This window comes from Globicephala melas, chromosome 7, assembly GCF_963455315.2.
Source record: "Globicephala melas chromosome 7, mGloMel1.2, whole genome shotgun sequence".
Taxonomy (NCBI): Eukaryota; Metazoa; Chordata; class Mammalia; order Artiodactyla; family Delphinidae; genus Globicephala; species Globicephala melas.
The window spans coordinates 18,524,190-18,541,564 of record NC_083320.1 but is presented as its reverse complement, the minus strand read 5'-3'; the positions used below and the strand labels follow the sequence as shown (position 1 = coordinate 18,541,564).

Genomic DNA, 17,375 nt, shown 5'->3' with positions numbered 1-17,375 from the left:
GCCCCGTGGACTACCTCAAAAGGAAACATCCCTACATCACGTACGACAACTCCGTATAATGTCCTCACTGTAATATAAAGGAGAAATTCAAGTAATTTATCCTTTCAGTGTGTGAAAGCTTGGGCCCAACTAAACCAGAAGACAATGAAGTAGTCCAGTGCCCACCCCCATATGTGGAATCAACGTGGATGTGACAACTGCAATGCCAACTGATATCGGTGCTTTCCTGATGACACATGTACCACAGGCACTGCTGCCATTAGTGACCTGATGTTCCAAAATAGTGAACAAGTTCTTGGTAAAGTGATGAACAAAGCATAGTTTTAATTTACACAGAGGTGCATTCCTAGCAAACTGAGTCTTTTTCCAAATGTGCAAAATCTATTCTGTGTTTACATGTAAAACACGTAATTCTAGGCTCAGACAAACAGGCTTTTCATATACGTGACGTACATCCGGTGGTTCAAAAATTGTCTCAGGAATTCTTCATAATAAGAGGTGGGGTTCCTGAGCATTTCAGGACGTGTAGCATCCTGTACAGGGCGACTACATGCCAGCGAGTTCCTTCCCTTCAAATTTTTGTCAATTAAAAAATGTCCCATAGGGACTTCCCCGGTGGTCCAATGGTTAGGACTCTATGCTTCTACTGCAGTGGGCATGGGCTCCATCCCTAGTCGGGGAACTGAGATCCCACATGCCACACGGTGCGGCCAAAAAACAAACAAAAAGCCCCATAAATTTCCAAGATGCACCCTAGGTAGCAGCACCACCCCTGCTGAGGATCTTCTTCCATGGTCCCAGATAACCTTAGTCCAGCTGGCTGCTCGGTTTTCCTTCTTCCAGTGATAACCCAGCCTTGGTCTTCTCTTTAATAATGACGACCGAACGTGTCAGACCAGAAAGACGACCACGTGTCAGACCAGAAAGGATGTCAGGAGAGATAAGGTGCCCTTCGGCTTGCCCTCAAGCTCACGGGGCTCCGCTGGATACTTGGCTTGGCCTCTCTCCACGAGAAGTGCTTAGGGATCCACAAAGACGGTGCTCAATCAGAACTTGTGACAGACAGGGCTACGACCCCCTGGCGTGGCAGTCACCTTCTGGGCCCCACTGCATCCAAGTCGAGCAGTGCTTGAGGCCCCAGGGTGCCGGGAGCAGGGATGAGGGAGAAGCTTGATATGGGAGCGTATGGCCATCAAACAACAGGGAAGTTCTGGAATGGGGCTGAGAGAATGAGTTGCAAGATGATAGCATCAGGGAGTAGGGAGGCTGAGAAGGTAGATATGGGGAGGAGAGTTCTTCGAGGGCTGCTGCAGAAGGAAAAGTCCAAGCCACGCGACTGAAATTGTTTATTGAAATCTTGGTTCTACAAAAAGCGTGAAAAACCCAGATACAAAGCAGTGGCCAGAGAGGCCTGTGAAGAGAACACCCGGGAGAGGAACCAGAAGAGAAGGAAGCCCAGGAGCGGGAGACTAAGAAGAGAAGGGTGGAAGACGAAAGGGCCAGGTTGCAGGTCCCAGCAGTCCCTGGCTCTTCTAGACTAAGTCCCAGGGACGGGTGAGGAGAGGGTTTCCCCCCTCACCCCGCCTGCCAGCAGCAGCTCCCACCGTGGGTGGCCCTGTCAGTCCCTGCCTCTCCTGCATCAGGGACATCACATAGACCATGGCCAATGTTTCCTCCCTCCCTCCCCCCATCCTAGGAAACTTAAAAGTCTAAAAGAGCCCAGGGGAAATGGAGGGACAGGGGCTCCTCCCCTGTCCACCTGTGACACGCCCCTGGTCGCTGAGCTGAAGCTTCTCCTGGCACCACCACTGCCCTGGCCAATCAGCCAGCCACTGAGGGACGGAAGAGCAAGTGACCTTCAGTCCTTCTGCCCCACAACGCCCTTAAGCTCCATCACTCAGGAGGACAGGGGACCAGCCAAGAACCCAGATCACGCTTTGCTCCTCCAGGTTCTCAGGGACTCCCAAATCCTCTTAATGCGTTCCTCAGAACCCTACCTAGCCTGGAAAAATGAAAGACTTAAGGCGGGCCAGTTCCATGATGCCGAAGAGGGAACACTGCTGGGGCTGTGGGAGCAGCGGGGGCGTCGGGCTCCAAGGCCAGGGGGGAGCCAGGCCGTGGGAGTGGTACCGGGGGCTGGGGGGCCCAGTGGGGACGGTATGGTTGGGGTGGTGGCAGGTACGGCAGGCTGGGGAGTCCTTCTGGAGCTTCTGGCAAAGGGGGCAGCTGTGGAGAAGAGCGAGAGGAGCCGGAGCAGCCGGGGGAGGCAATGGTGGCGGTGCCCGTGAGGCCAGAAGGCTGCCCCAGAGTGGACGCGGCCCTACGTCGACCTCCAGGCAGCTGGAGACGTTAGCAGGAGAAGGCAGGCACCGTGGCACCGAAGCAGGTATGCAGGGTTCCGAAAGGCACCTGGAGGCCAGTCCAAGGTCTGGGGGGCCAGGTGGGGGGCTACAGGACTGCCCCAAGGACTGGTGTATTACGGCCATCGATGCCACAGCCAGGGCCACACTGCTCACATATGCCATAGCTAACAGGCAGGACACCTGCAGGAGAGGGATTAAGAAAGGTCAGTGCCCAGATCCCCTTCCCCCAAACCCACTTCTCACTGTCCTTAACACGCCCACCCCTTATTTCTGGACACCTGGACTCAAGTGAGAGCTCTCTATCACCTTCTACTCCCAAACCTCATCTCCTGAGCCTTTCCGTATTTGCTTTCCATCATCCCACCCTACACCGCAGCCGGCTCAAGCTCCCTATCCTTCCTGACCCCTCCTCACCTTTGCCAGCCACTGGCAGAGGGAGCCCAGGGCCAGATGCCAGGCAGGCTGCTCCAGCAGCACACACAGGTCTGTGTAGGTGTACCAGCCCCGCCGGCGGCCCTGCTGCTCAGCCACGCTGCACAAAGAGGAGAAAAGACAGAGAGCGTCTGCAACCCTCCTGCAACTGGCCCACTGGCACGCTCTTTCCCCTGGGGACCCGCCAGAAAACACTAGGGAACTTGTTAAATGTACAGATTCCTAGACTACCCGTTGATCCAGAAACTGAGAATGAGACAAAGATCTGTATTTTAAATAAGCTTCTCCCACCCTCCCAAAGGTTATTACAAAGAGGACCGCAGACAGCTTTGGGAACCACTACCTTGGGCGATTCTTTTTCCCGTCTTCTCTCTCCCCCAGTTACACACACCCTCATCTCTGTTTAGCTCCTATGGCTGAAGCCTCCCCCCAAATCCCTCGACCTCTTCCTAAATCCTGGAACCTACCAGCTCTCCAGCCAGCTCAGCACCTCAAAGATCTCCCGAGGGTCAGTGTAGAGACGCCAATCCTGTGGGTAGGAAGAGAAGAGCGTCGAACCAGGCTTGGATATGAGCCACAGTCACAGTCAATTAATAACCAGACCCAGAGGAGCAAGTACAACCACTGCTACGGGTAACACTTGGCTCTTACTGTGTGCCAGATACTGTTCCAGAAGTTTTTATTTTATTTTATTTTTTTAATATGTATTTATTTATTTATTTTTGGCTGCATTAGGTCTTCATTGCCGCGCACGGGCTTTCTCTAGTTGTGGCGAGCAGGGGCTACTCTTCGTGGCAATGCGTGGGCTTCTCACTGCGGTGGCTTCTCTGTTGCGGAGCACGGGCTCTGGGCACGCGGGCTTCAGCAGTTGTGGCACGCGGGCTCAGTAGTTGTGGTTCATGGGCTCTAGAGCGCAGGCTCAGTAGGTGTGGCACACGGGCTTAGCTGCTCTGTGGCACGTGGGATCTTCCTGGACCAGGGCTCGAACCCGTGCCCCCTGCACTGGCAGGTGGATTCTTAACCACTGCACCACCAGAGAAGTCCTGTTCCAAAAGCTTTTACGTATTAACTTACTTAGTCACCACATATCTGGTTTCATATTGCAGCCTCCATTAAAAGCAAGGGGAAAAAGTATTCTTGAGGATGGTCCATACTCATAGGGAGCAAATAATCAGAGCACAGTAAGATAAGCTCTGGCCCAGAGTGTCCCCTGTGGTGCCTGGAGGATTGGTGATGAGGGATGCTCCATTTCTGGCTTCACCATGCCAGGAACCTCCAAAGGGTGTGCTTATTCCAGAAAAGCTAGAAGGGAAGACAGTAACAAGGGAAGGCACAGGGAGGACAAGCAAAAAGAGAAATGAAGAGACAGCAGAAAGCTGGGAGATAAAAGACAAAGGATGAAAGGAATATAAAGATGGGCCAGGAAAACAGAGCGAGAGAGAATAGTTACTCACCATGGCACTCAGGAAACCCCTCTCCAGGGCATTGAGAGTGGGCACGGCCACACCCCCAGCAGCTCCCCATTCATCACTGAAGACTTCCTCCTCCTCCCCTTCATCATAGAGGTACTTACTGGCCACCATCTGCAGAGGAACCAGAGGTGGTGTCAGTAGAGCTCACACCGGGCTCCCGGCTCACCAGAGAGATGAAGGGAAGAGGGCATCTTACCATGGAGATCAGGAACAAGTCAGACGATGACACATGCTGTAGGTAGTCTGGGTTTCGATGCCGGAGCCGCTCAATGTACACCAGAGCTAGCATCATAGCACACGGGGAAATGCATGCCTCCCTGGGTGGCGAAAAGGATTAATAATTAAACCCAAGGGTCTTTCAGCTCTTGTAAGTCTTATGATGCTCATCCCTGTATCTTTACAACTTCTCCTTAGAGATAACCGTTCCCCTCTCTCTAGGGCCGAAACACTCTCACTCCATCTCTCTCAATTGCAGGCTCACCGGGACACATGGGCTACATATTTCTTCTGAAGCCTGCGAATAGGACTGGGGGCTGCCTTCTGGAGCAGTTCCACAGCGATGTCTGCAGGGGGCAGAAGGAAAACAGTGAGCAAACAACTCCTCCAAAGTTGTCCCCACTGTTATCACCCAAAACTGTATTATCTGAGGCCTTGGGGGCAGAACCATAATAAAAAATAGACATCGAATTCTCCCACACTGAGACGAAAAGCCCATTCCAGGTTTGAATTTCAGCTCCTTCCAGGAGGAAGGCTTACTTCCCTGTCACCTGAAATTATCTAGATTTGTTCTTTACTCTAATTCATTTGAAAAGGTACACATGCGTTGTTTCGGAAATATATGACATGTATCCTCGGAAAATTTAAAGTTTCTGGTATACAAATCAAGAATGATATAGAAAAAAAAAAAAGAATGATATAGACTTGTAAAATAGCCATGTCTCCTCCTCATCTAGGCTTTTAAAAAAAAGTGAAACACAAACCTAGTGCTTACACCAATCAAATGCACCAGCTATGAAGAGACAGTGCAGTTCCCAGGGTACACCTAGAGTCATTTTGGTGACCACTGACAACCCCATTTTCAGGCTTCTCGTTGGCCCATTCGCACAACACTGTCTAACCTGCCACAGGGCTGGAGAGCTCCTCCAAGCTACAATCAGCTTCCCAGTCCCAGCCATAGTAGAGTCTCCTTCGGATCCGAGCACTCAGCTTCTGGTGTCCTGGGAGGAACTGAACAGGGCAGGAGGGTGGTGGAGAGCGAAGGGCAGGGAAGGATATGATGGAGATCGTGGATCCCGGCTGGAAGGGGGGTGCCGGACGAGAGGCCTGCCTCACCACTAGCGCGGCCCATGCCCCACCCAGCCCCGCATTCTCCGGACTGTTTGCCAATAGCAGTCTGTCCACAGGGGGTGGAATCCTCTTCGCTGAGGGCTCTGGAGGAGAAGTTCTCTGAGAAAGGCCCCGGCTGGCCACCTCCTACTCCATAGTCCTGTACCCCGCGGCTGACCCCCCGGGGCCCAAGCAGCCAGGGCCTCGAGTAGGCACGGTTAGAGCGACTACCGCCTGGTTCCCCGGCAGAGCCATCAGGCGAGATCGCGGCCCCGCTCGGGCCCCGACGGGAGCGCCCGGAGTCCCGGCTCCAAGCGCGGGGAGGCAGGGGAGGGGGCGGGCCGCACGCTCACCGTGAAGTCCTGGAAGCCGGTGAGGGAGAATGTGCCTTCTTCGTCCAGCAGGAGCCCGGCCAGGTCCATCGCGCCGCCAGCCGCCGCCCTGCGAAGGTGGAAGGAAAGGAAACGAATTGTAAGGGAGCCGCGGAACCGCCCCTGAATGCCTGTCCACCTGCCCGCCGGCCTCCCTCAAGCTGGCCCCCACCCTCGCCGGTGGAGCAACCCCCACCACTGGCCAGAGGCGACAGGCGGGGCCGGGCAGGCGGGAGCCTCTTCCTGTTCCGCTCCGGGCGGGGCTCCGGGCTCCCAGCCCCGGGATCTGGGCTCCGGACTCGGGGAGTGAAGCTCAAGGGCCAGGACGTCCACCTCACCCAGGAGAGAAGACCCGGCTTCGAGGCGCGTGTTGTGCCTTTGCCGCGCCGCGCGTCTGCCCTGCGTTTAGAGGCCGCGGGGGCGCCGCTGGCCAGTCAGCGCCCGAGACTTCCTGCCTCCCTCTGGCCCGAGCCGCCGGCCCCGACCGCCGGGAAGGAGCCGGGCTATTATTCCTGGTATCGCTGAGCCCCAGCGTGCCCTCGTCTGAGAAATCGGAACAATTCTTAGGGGACCATGGCGCAGTGAGGATGAACGAGCCCGGCTGAACTTTTCATACCGATGTAAATAAAACAAAGACTCAGGACGGGGAGTTTCTAGCAGTTGTTTTTTTAAAGAGGAGATAATACGCACACACAGAATAATATACATAAAAAAGCGTCAGGAAGAGTACACAAAAATTTAACAGTAGTGAATTGTGTACAAAAGGCAAGAGCAATTTTGGCTGTACATCTTCCTTTTGTACAGCTTGGAATTTTAGACCTAATTAAACACGAATTCTGTAGGATTATTGCAGAGATTAAGTGATCTCAAGGAAACACAAAACGCTTGTTATATTTTACGCCTCAACAAATGGTGTTGGCTTCCCTGGTGGGGGAGTGGTTGAGAGTCCGCCTGCCGATGCAGGGGACACGGGTTCGTGCCCCGGTCCGGGAAGATCCCACGTGCCGCGGAGCAGCTGGGCCCGTGAGCCATGACCGCTGAGCCTGCGCGTCCGGAGCCTGTGCTCCGCAACGGGAGAGGCCACAACAGTGAAAGGCCCGCGTACCGCAAAAAACAAAAACAAATGGTGTTAACATGCCCCCCAAAGAGTAAACAGCACCTAAACAGGGTTTTATTTTTAAACTCACCCCCAGACCCCAATCTCTTGCTTAAGCAAGGGACTGGAAGGAGTTTTCCATGCGTAAAGGCGGGAGAGTTTACAGAAAGATGGGAAGGTAACTACTTCTCTTAATAGCTGGAGCTGTTTTTGAGTCTGTCGAGTCAGGCGCTGCTGTTTGTTTATTCGCTGAGGAGAGGGAACTGGGAGGACTAGTACCGTCGAGTGTTGCGTAAAGGAACGGTCGCCGCCCTACCAGAGCAGAAGCAGGTCTCTCGGGGTATACTGGGCATCTGAAGCCCACTCCCTGACCCTGTCGGCCGCATCACGCCAGAAATACCGGGCCAAGACCAGCCTTCCTAGCCGCCCTGACTACACAGGGAGAAGAAAATTGGCTGGGGTGGGTAAAGGCGGAGATTTCCGTCCTTCCGTCCGAAAGAGGCAGACACCGCTCGGCGCAGCCAAAACACGAACCTGCGTAGGAGCAGGGTCACCGGCAACCTCCTGCGCGCAGGCTCCAGCCGCCCTAGCTCGGCGGTTAGGGCATGTCACGTGACGGAGTCGTCGCTCCGCCGTCACGTGACGCCCGTCCGCGGCCTCAGCGGCCTTCTCCGCTGCGTGCGCCCCCTTCCGCCTGACGCGCCCCCGGCGGCGGCCGCGCAGCCCTGGCTCCTCGCGGGCTTGGGCGGCGGCTGCGGCGGGGCCATGGCGAGTGGCGGTGGCGGTGGCGCTGGTAACACCGGCGCAGGTGGGGGCTCGGGGCTGGGCCTGAGCCTCGGCCTGGGCCTGAGCCTAGGCATGGGTGAGGCCACCGGCGAGGCGGAGGAGGAGGCTGCCACGGCCGAGGCGGTGGGACGCCTGGCCACGGCTCTGTGGCTGCGGCTCCGCGGCTGGGAGGCGGTGCTGGCGGCAGCGCAGCGGCTGCTGGTGTGGGAGAAGCCGCTGCACAGCCTGGTCACGGCGGCCGCGCTCAACGGCCTCTTCTGGTAAGGGCCGCGGAGGAGGGGGGCGGGGCCGGGCTGCGCGGTGGAGCGGGGGCGGGAGAGCCCGGATTCCTCTTTCTGGGGAAGATGCTTGTCCTGGGGGACTGACCCATCAGCTGTTTTTTAAAGGTCGTCGTCCGCCTGGGTTGCCCCATTTCTCTGTCTTCGGGTGTCGAGTTAGGCCTGGAGGTTCCCATTCCCCCATCAGTGGGCGCTTTTCCGCCTTTGCGATGGATGTGGGAGCCTCTCTCACCCACTCACCGCTGAGCTGCCTGTCTCTCCCTAAGGTTGCTGTCTTCTTCCTCCCTACGGCCCTTCTTCCTACTCAGCATCTCACTTTTGGCCTATTTTCTGTTGGATCTCTGGCAGCCTCGCTTCCTCCCTGACATCTCAGGTGAGTGCTACTTCATTCATTCAGCAAGCCCCGTTGAGCACTTGCTTTGTGCCTGACTCACCTGGCTGGGTTGAATGGTGAGGAGAGCGTACAGCAGGCCACCTGCCTCCCAGAGCACAACTGCTTCCCCAGATGGGAAATATAATTTCCCCTTTCTCAAAATTAATGTTATTGTGTGTAGTAGTTAAGACTGCGGACTCTGCAGCCAGATGGCCTGGGTTCCATTGCCTGCTCTCCCATTTACCTTGTATGTGACCTTGGAAGAGTCACTTGATCTCCCATTTGCGTTTGCCTGTTTCCTCAACTATAAAACAGGGACTGTAAAACTTGTTTCGTAAGGAGGTGGAGAATAAAGAAGTGAACTCACTTTATGTGCCTGTGGTAGGGCTTCATATATGATAGGAACTATAGGAGCGTTAGCTCTTCCTGTGTTTTTTGTTGTCTACATACTCACTTAATTGACATGTTGGAGTAACTAGGTGCCAGACTGTGTGTGAGTTGTTTGGGGTGTAAACGTGAATAAGATGTCGTTCCCATTGTGGAAAAAGGTAAAGTCTAAAGAAGGAGACAGACATACAAATGACAACAATGTAATACTGCCTGCAAATGGCATTTCAAAAAAGCACTCTGGGACTGCAGAGGAAGGGCAGCTGTTTCTGGCTTAGGGAGTGTTTCCCAGAGCTCTACACCTCAATAACTTGTTTTCCTCCTCTCTCTAAAGCATCATCCCCAGAGGAGCCACACTCTGACAGGTGAGTGCAGGCCACCCCTTGAAGACAAATGCCCAATCCCTGTCTTGCTTTGGTGCCAGTGTCTCACCGCCACAGTGCATAGCAGTACTGCAGCTTCTGCAGGCACAGGCCCCAGCATAGTGAATGCACTGGTAACAAGCTTGGTCCCAGGTTCTTGCGCCGGTGTTCGTGTGCCTGCTCCTTTCAGGGCAAAGGGTTGGGAGCTCTGGGCTTTGTTCCCCAGGACCCAGACGGCCTCCCTCTGGGAGGTGGGGTTGTCCACTTCCTTAGACTAAAGAGCTCATTGACATTCTCAGAGGGATTTGAGTGCCTAGGAAGCTGGTGTCTGAGGCCTCCAGGGGTCGTGTCATGTCTCCCCAGTGAGGGTGCGGGGTCAGGCGCCCGGCCGCACCTGCTGAGTGTGCCCGAGTTGTGCAGATACCTGGCTGAGAGCTGGCTCACCTTCCAGATTCACCTGCAGGAGCTGCTGCAGTACAAGAGGCAGAATCCAGCTCAGGTAACCTCCCCCACATCACACAACAGTTCTCTACGCTGTGGAGAAATAGAGGCGGGGGTGGGGAGGAGTGACTCGAACTCCCCAGCTGGAGACTGAAGGATAAGGCCTGGTGCCTTCTTGAGGCAAGATTTACAGCTAGTAGTCTGGTACAGGAGGCAGAATAAGCTTCTGCCGTTCTGACACGGTTTCTTGCCGAGAGAGACCAGTTTGAATTATAGGTGTTTGGTAATGTTTGTTGCAAACTTCCTAGTTGGTGGTCCTGGGCATCCACTTGACTAAACTGGATCACCGCATTCCTAGAGGGCATACGCTTCCTTCCACCAGCTGAGCAGTAATATTTCTTACCCAGATAAGTGGAGCGCATACCTCAGCCTACAGTTCTTAGATCCTGTGCTCTCCTCTGCAGTTCTGTGCTCGCGTCTGCTCTGGCTGTGCTGTGCTGGCTGTGCTGGGACACTATGTTCCGGGGATTATGATTTCCTACATTGTCTGTGAGTAGGGTCTGACCTTTCCCCTTTCTAAAGCCCTGTCTTTGTTTTCTTTCCATGGACTGACCCAGGGGTGGGTGGTACACTGTCTGCCCAGTTACCCATTTACAGAGACCTCCAGGGGATGCTGTAGTATTAGTAACAGTGGAATAGTCATCTGGGGAGGGCAGTGGATGTGGGAAGAAGTTGGAACAGCCTCAGGAAGGGACTTTGTCTTTCTTCAGCCTTTTCTGTTTAAGCATCAGTTGAATGAGGGCCCTTGGGAAATAGGCTTAGGGATCTCTGAGTGGACACTCTAACCCCCAGTGCTGAGCATCCTGCTGTGGCCCCTGGTGGTTTATCATGAGCTGATCCAGAGGATGTACACTCGTCTGGAGCCCCTGCTCATGCAGCTGGACTACAGCATGAAGGCGGAAGCTGATGCCCTGCATCACAAACACGACAAGAGGAGTAAGGGGATCCCATGCCCCAGAAGGGGGGAATGGGGGAGGACCTTGGCTTGTAGCTTGTGAAATGCCCTGGGATTTAGATACTTTACATACCTTTGGCAGTGTTTGTCCCCCACCACTGTTGCTGCTTGGTCACTGCCCAGCTGTTCTTGGTTCTCTAGAGCGGCAGGGGAAGAATGCACCCCCCGGAGGTGATGAGCCACTGGCGGAGACAGAGAGTGAGAGCGAGGCAGAACTGGCTGGCTTCTCCCCAGTGGTGAGGTCCAAGGGAGGTGGGCTGGGGGAGAATTGCTCTGCTTTAGAGCAGCCACCTCTCCACGGGGTGGGGGTTGGTGGTGGGGCAGGGATGCTCCTGGAAAGTGGGCTCTCTTAGCCCCTTGCCTGTGACATTCATCCTGGTTCTCCTGCAGGTGGATGTGAAGAAAACAGCCCTGGCTTTGGCCATTACAGACTCAGAGCTGTCAGATGAGGAGGCTTCTATTTTGGAAAGTGGTGGCTTCTCCGTATCCCGGGCGACGACTCCACAACTAACTGACGTGTCGGAGGGTATGGTCCTTTGTCCCCTCCAAGCTTCCTGTTCCCTGTCGTGGGATGCTGGCTGTGCTCTCTGGCAGTTGCCCCCATAAGTGTTTTCTGTGGGGAGCTGATCCTCTAGTTCTACTCCAAACTCCTGAAAGACCTTAATGCCTAAGGCCTGGCCCAGCCTTCCATGTCTTGAGTTCTCAACCTCGAGCCGATTGGCCTGTTGCAGCTGCTCAGCACAGCAGGCCCATTCCTGGCCCTTTGTTTTCTGCCCAGATTTGGACCAGCAGAGCCTGCCAAGTGAGCCAGAGGAGGCCCTGAGTCGGGAGCTGGGGGAAGGAGAGGAGACAGACCTGGCCCCTCCCGAAGACCTGCTGGGCTCCCCTCAGGCCCTCTCAAGGCAAGACTTGGACTTGGAGGAGGAAGAAGATGTGGCATCCAAGGAAACCTTGCTTCGGCTCTCATCCCCCCTTCACTTTGTGAACACGCACTTCAATGGGGCGGGGTCTCCCACAGATGGAGTGATGCTCTCCCCTGGAGGACCAGTGGAGACACCGAGCCCAGAGGCAGTGAGTGGTGATCTCATCACTCCACCTAGCGCCCTGTCACCCCTACTTTGCCTTGCTGAAAATGACCCGGCCCCTACCCCCTCAGTACTCCCGCCTCTTCCCCAGGACTCACCCCAGCCCCTGCCTGCCCCCGAGGAAGAAGAGGCACTCACCACTGAGGACTTCGAATTGCTGGATCAGGGGGAGCTGGAGCAGCTGAATGCAGAGCTGGGGTTGGGGCCAGAGACATTCCCAGAGCCTGCTGATGCTCCCCCGCTAGGGCCCAATACCCCGTCTCTGGTACAGTCAGCCCAAGAGGCTCAGGCCATGGCAGAGCCATGAACCCCAGGGGAAGGAGTTGCAGGCACAGTAGGGCTTCTTGGCTAGGGATGTCACTGTTTCCTCCTTTCCCTACTGCCCTGGGGAGGAGCAATATGTGGGGAAGCTGGCTATCAGATGGAGCCAGTCCGCCCTCTGCCTGCCTGCCTGCCTGCTGTCCTGGGCCTGGTACAGTACCTGGGATTGGTTTTAAGCTTGTAAATAATTTTACATTTGGGTTAGTGGATGTGAACAGGGCTAGAAGAGTCCTTCCCACTTGCTTCCCTGCCTCAACTCTAGTCTCATTCCACGATGCCCCAAGCCCTGGTGGTCTGTCCCTTTCTTTTTCCTCCTATCCTCAGGGACCTGTGCTGCTCTGTCCTCGTGTCCCACTTGGTTGTTTAGTTCAGGCACTTTATCATTTTTCTCTCCTGTGCCACGCTCCTCTCTGCTTTATTTCCCTGCTGTGTCCTGTCCTTAGCAGCTCAATCCCCACTCTTTGCCAGCTCCTCCTTCCCAGCAGGCCCCGGCAAAGCTTTAGGGAGGCTCCTGTCTGGGAGGTGCAGACGAAGCCCGGGGTGGTGGGTCAGGTCAGTAGTTATGCACTTAGTCGCTGTAGCCCGTGTATCCTCCACTGCACCCTTGCCCTTGTTCATCCCAGCCTTTCCCAATGCAGGATGGGAGCAGGGATCCCACAGCACATGCGCCAGCACTACGTTAGTGAGCAGGAGCTCTGTCTTGTGGGGCGAGGGGCTTTCTTACTATCTTAGGGAGGAATAAGGAGACCTGCTTCTCTGGGCCATGGTCCAAGTGTGGTGGGACCCCCTACTAGGGTCAGGAATTGGACAGTAACATCTGTGCAGGTGTTGACTGGAACAATAAAGTATTGATGGCTAGAACTGCTGCTGCCTGCCTGCCTGCCTCACTGTGAGCTATCGCCCTCACTCTGTGCTCTGCCCTTATTTCATTGTCCCCCACCTCGCTCCTGGCTGTTTATTTACCTTCGTGCAAAACAAGGCAAGAAGCAAGGATTTACCCTGACAGACGTAAGTAACCTGCCCTTAGCCGTGTTCTCTGATGCTGTGATATACTTGGTGAGATTGAGCACGTCCAAATAAATTGTATGCAGGAGGAAATTGCTTTGGCTTCCCAGTCAGTAGAAATTTGGGACCATAACAGTTGTTTTCTACAGTTTTGCCCACAACCTTAACACTGTCAAGAAGTCCTTACTCGTCTACGTGCTGACAATTAACTCCTTCGGTCCTCATTTATCTATCCTGGGAGAACCAAACAAGCGGGACCTATACCTGTATTAAAAGTGATTCCAGGCCCAGGAACATTAAAGAAATGGTGTCTAGTGCTAATTGAACGCAAGATATGTGCTTGGCACTCCTCTAGGTGATTTATATTAACTCGTTTTTCCCTCATGACCCTGAGATAATAGATACTGTTATTTCATTTTACAGATGTTGACTTTCACAAGGCCACGGCCTTAGTACGTGGTGGAGCCAGAATCCAAACCCAAGCAGTCTGGCTCCAGCAATCACCCTGGAACAGGAAGCCCCTGTCCATTAGTAGGGCGCAAATGGGAAGATGCTCAGGGCGTGGGAATGATAGAGCACCAATCTGCATACTATCTCAGCTTCACAAAGAGTGGTCTCTTAACAATCCTTGCTCTTTGGGGGAGAACAACGTTAAAGGAAAGCCCAGAACTGGGCAGATGGCCTTTTTTATGGGTTCACATGCTCGGCCTTCAGCTGGAGACACCATATGGCAATGCTACCTGGCTTTTTGAGGTTGACTTCTGTGCTGCATCTCTCTTAAGCGTGTGAGAAATTTTTCTTTTCCATTTGTTTTACATTTGCCTGAAAGACTCAGGGTTTCAACGGCCCTCCCTGTCTTTTGTCACTGAAGGCATAAGAACTTGTAATCATCGAGAAACTTCTGAAGAGAATGAGAAAACAGTTATAATCATCAAACAGGCAATTCAGGAAAAGTAGAATTAATCAGAAAAACAATGGCTGCCGTCTGCCCCACCCATAAACTATTTCCTTGTTAAACTTGCAGCTTGAAGATAGAGCCAGAAGCCTGTAGTTGGGTCAAAACATTAACCATATGTTTGGAGTTGCATGAGAGTCCATTCTTGACACTTGCCTTGGTCTGATGGTTGCTATATGTTTGTCTACAACTTTTTATTATCAGGCGTCCTGGCCATTTCCTGCCCCATGATGAAAGAGACAAGAAGAAAGCTTTTCATATGAGTGAAAGAAAAATGAGCAGAAATGTGAAAGCTACAGTTAGGCTAAAGAAAAAAATGAAGTACAGGCTGGGGGAAAAAGGGTTGGTTACATGTTTATGTTTGCAGGGGGAGGGCAGTGCACTTTAGTTAACTACACATTCAAACAGCTAATAGTGTAATGTTGCTGCTCCTAAACTTAATTTTAGGCTGCATTACTGGAAAGAATATAATACCTAGAGTGTACTGTGCACAAGTTAGACTACTTCCAGAGGATGGCTTGCTATGCTTGTGGACAAGTTGGCAAATAGCAGAGTGCCAGAAGAGGATCACCAGAGATGAAGGCTGAAAATGTCATCACGTGGAGCGTATGGGGAACTGTGAAGTAACAACGTTCAAGCCAAGAAGGGAATGCTGAAGTAAGTCACGTTAGCTGCCGTCAAACTTTGCAGGGTTATCTGTAGTACTGCAGAGGGCAGAAATTAAATCTTTGAGAAGAGTTTGATTAATAATAGTGTAGGCAGAATTTGTTTTTCTGGTCAGAGATTTTGCAAAACAGATTTAAATGATCTTTAAAAGTACAAAGATCGGGCTTCCCTGGTGGCGCAGTGGTTGAGAGTCCGCCTGCCGATGCAGGGGACACGGGTTCGTGCCCCGGTCTGGGAAGATCCCACATGCCGCGGAGCGGCTGGGCCCGTGGGCCATGGCCGCGGAGCCTGCGCTTCCGGAGCCTGTGGTCCGCAATGGGAGAGACCACAACAGTGAGAGGCCTGCGTACCGCAAAAAAAAAAAAAAAAAAAAAAGTACAAAGAGCAAGGACAGAGTATAAGAATTTTCCATCATGCAAGGCCAGTATATCACCATGTTGTTTTGCTTTTCGTGTCCAACTAAAGTCTCTTGGACTTCCTCCTCCTGCTCCCTTAAATGTTGGTTTTTCACTGCGTCTATCACTGGCTCACTTTTTCCTTGCAGTCTGCCTGGGCAATTTCACTTGTTCACCCATTCAGTTTCCACTCATGCTGATGACTTCTAAATCTTAGCTCCTTTCCCAGAACTTCCGACTAAGCATCTCCACTTGAATGTCCCACGAGCACCTTCTGCTCAACATAACAAAAACTGAACCCATGCTCTTTCCACTCTGCATTCCACCCCACTACTCCCCTACACAGATAGGCTTTTTCTGTATTTACTATCATGCTTGTCGTCACCACCAGCTCGGAAGGTCTGCTTTTCTCTCATCCCACACCCAGAGTTGGGTGTGGAGTTGCTGCTAATTGGGTGTCCTAATTATTTCTTGATTCAGCCCTCTCACAGCCCTGATTCACAACCTCCTCATCTCTCACTTGGCCCAATGCAGGAGTTTCCCTGCCCACACTCTTGACCCCCGCCGAAATTTATGCCCAAAAAAGGAGCTAAATAAGTTAAAAATACAAATTGGGTGAGCTTTCTGCTATCTAATAGTAATCAAGGCTCTCCTCCTACAAGGTATCATTCAAGCTCCCTGATATGGTTAACAAGCCTTCTAAGGGACTTCCCTGGTGGCTCAGTGGGTAAGACTCTGCGCTCCCAATGCAGGGGGCCCAGTTCTTTTGTTTTTTTTTTTTTTGCGGTACGCGGGCCTCTCACTGCTGTGGCCCCTCCCGCTGCGGACCACAGGCTCCGGACGCGCAGGCTCAGCGGCCATGGCTCACGGGCCCAGCCGCTCCGCGGCATGTGGGATCCTCCCGGACCGGGTCACGACCCCGTGTCCCCTGCATCGGCAGGCGGACTCTCAACCACTGCGCCACCAGGGAAGCCCAGGGGGCCCAGTCTTGATCCCTGGTCTGGGAACTAGATCCCACGTGCATGCCTCAACTACGAGTTCGCATGCCACGACGAATACCCGACGCAACCAAATAAATATTTTAAAAAATAATTTCAATTAATTTATGAAAAAAAAAAAGAAGTCTTCTGAGATCTGCCCTTGCCCTGGCTTGCTCTTTACACTACAGCATCAACCCCAGACAGATTCTTTCCTTGGCTCAGCTGCACTGCCCTCCTCCACCCCTGCTCTACACCCACACCCCTCATCCCTCCAGCTGCTAAACATTTCACTTGTCTTTTAAGATGTACTTCAGACCACGTTCCATTTTCGAAGCCTTCCCTGATGTTCCACATCACCCACCCCGCCCCCCATAGCAGACCTGCTCTCCTAGTTCTCCCTCAGTATACTGCTGTTTTTCCACATATCACGTAGAATCTTCATATGAGTACGGTGTATGGAGTACAGAGGCGTATGTGTTTATGGATAGATAGCTGTTGACAAGAGGCCTCAGTTCCTCATCACACTGACCTCTTCCTATGGCTGCTTGAGTGTCATCACGACATGACAGCTTCCTTCCCTAGAGCAAGTGGTCCAAGAGAGCAAGAAGAAAGCCACAGTGCTTTTTATGACCTAGTGTCAAAAGTCACACTCCATCACTTCCACTGTATTCTATACATTAGAAGCAAGTCACTGAGTCCAGCCCAAGCTCTTTAAGGGAAAAGTAGAAAAAAATTTGTGGACTTTTTTTTTGGCTGCACTGCTTGTGGATCTTACTTCCCTGACCAGGAATTGAACCCGGGTCATGGCAGTGAAACCACTAGTTCTAACCACTAGACCACCAGGGAGTTCTCTTATGGACATATTTTAAAACCACGACACCAAGCTTATCTGGAAATTATATTCAAGAATTTGGACTGGCAATCTACCCATTATAAAAAATAAAGACAATGTATCAACACATGGAAAATGAACAAATTTAGTAATAATGAATAATATACACAGTTAAACAACTAACAATACACATATGTTAGATAATTTAGTATATGTTAGTCGTAGATCTGAGTGCTTTACATGTATCAGTTTTGTAATCTTCACCATCATGCTTGGATGTAGGACCCCTTCCCCATTTTACAGATGAGGAAACTGAGGCTTAGTGAGGTAAAATGGCTTGCCCAAAGTGTGAGGGCTTCTCATTGCAATGGCTTCTCTTGTTGAGGAGCACGGGCTCTAGGTGTGCAGGCTTCAATAGTTGTGGCACATGGGCT

At 52.8% G+C, this 17,375-nt stretch overlaps 2 protein-coding genes across 4 annotated transcripts; one reads left to right on the top strand and one right to left on the bottom strand.

Moving 5' to 3' along the window:
- Window positions 1-1,337: 1,337 nt before the first annotated feature.
- Window positions 1,338-7,579, bottom strand: CNPPD1 (cyclin Pas1/PHO80 domain containing 1). Of its 3 annotated transcripts, none has more exons than XM_060301825.2 (9): window positions 7,152-7,579; window positions 5,947-6,034; window positions 5,386-5,494; window positions 4,749-4,830; window positions 4,464-4,584; window positions 4,250-4,378; window positions 3,263-3,324; window positions 2,778-2,895; window positions 1,338-2,543 (listed from the first exon to the last, which is right to left on the bottom strand). In XM_060301825.2, exons 2-9 carry the CDS (start codon window positions 6,013-6,015, stop codon window positions 1,998-2,000), a joined length of 1,236 nt encoding a protein of 411 aa, XP_060157808.1. In that variant the 5' UTR covers window positions 6,016-6,034; window positions 7,152-7,579; the 3' UTR covers window positions 1,338-1,997. The 3 variants fall into 3 exon arrangements, with proteins under 3 accessions (XP_060157808.1, XP_030699742.1, XP_060157809.1); XM_030843882.3 differs by lacking the exon at window positions 7,152-7,579 and adding an exon at window positions 6,303-6,426; XM_060301826.1 differs by lacking the exon at window positions 7,152-7,579 and adding an exon at window positions 6,161-6,292.
- A 143-nt stretch (window positions 7,580-7,722) lies between these two features.
- Window positions 7,723-12,969, top strand: RETREG2 (reticulophagy regulator family member 2). The gene is made up of 9 exons (XM_030843600.3): window positions 7,723-8,106; window positions 8,391-8,497; window positions 9,219-9,249; window positions 9,610-9,745; window positions 10,152-10,236; window positions 10,540-10,683; window positions 10,844-10,938; window positions 11,093-11,228; window positions 11,481-12,969. The coding sequence occupies exons 1-9, from the start codon at window positions 7,826-7,828 to the stop codon at window positions 12,092-12,094; spliced, it is 1,629 nt and encodes a 542-aa protein (XP_030699460.1). The 5' UTR covers window positions 7,723-7,825; the 3' UTR covers window positions 12,095-12,969.
- Window positions 12,970-17,375: the final 4,406 nt, after the last annotated feature.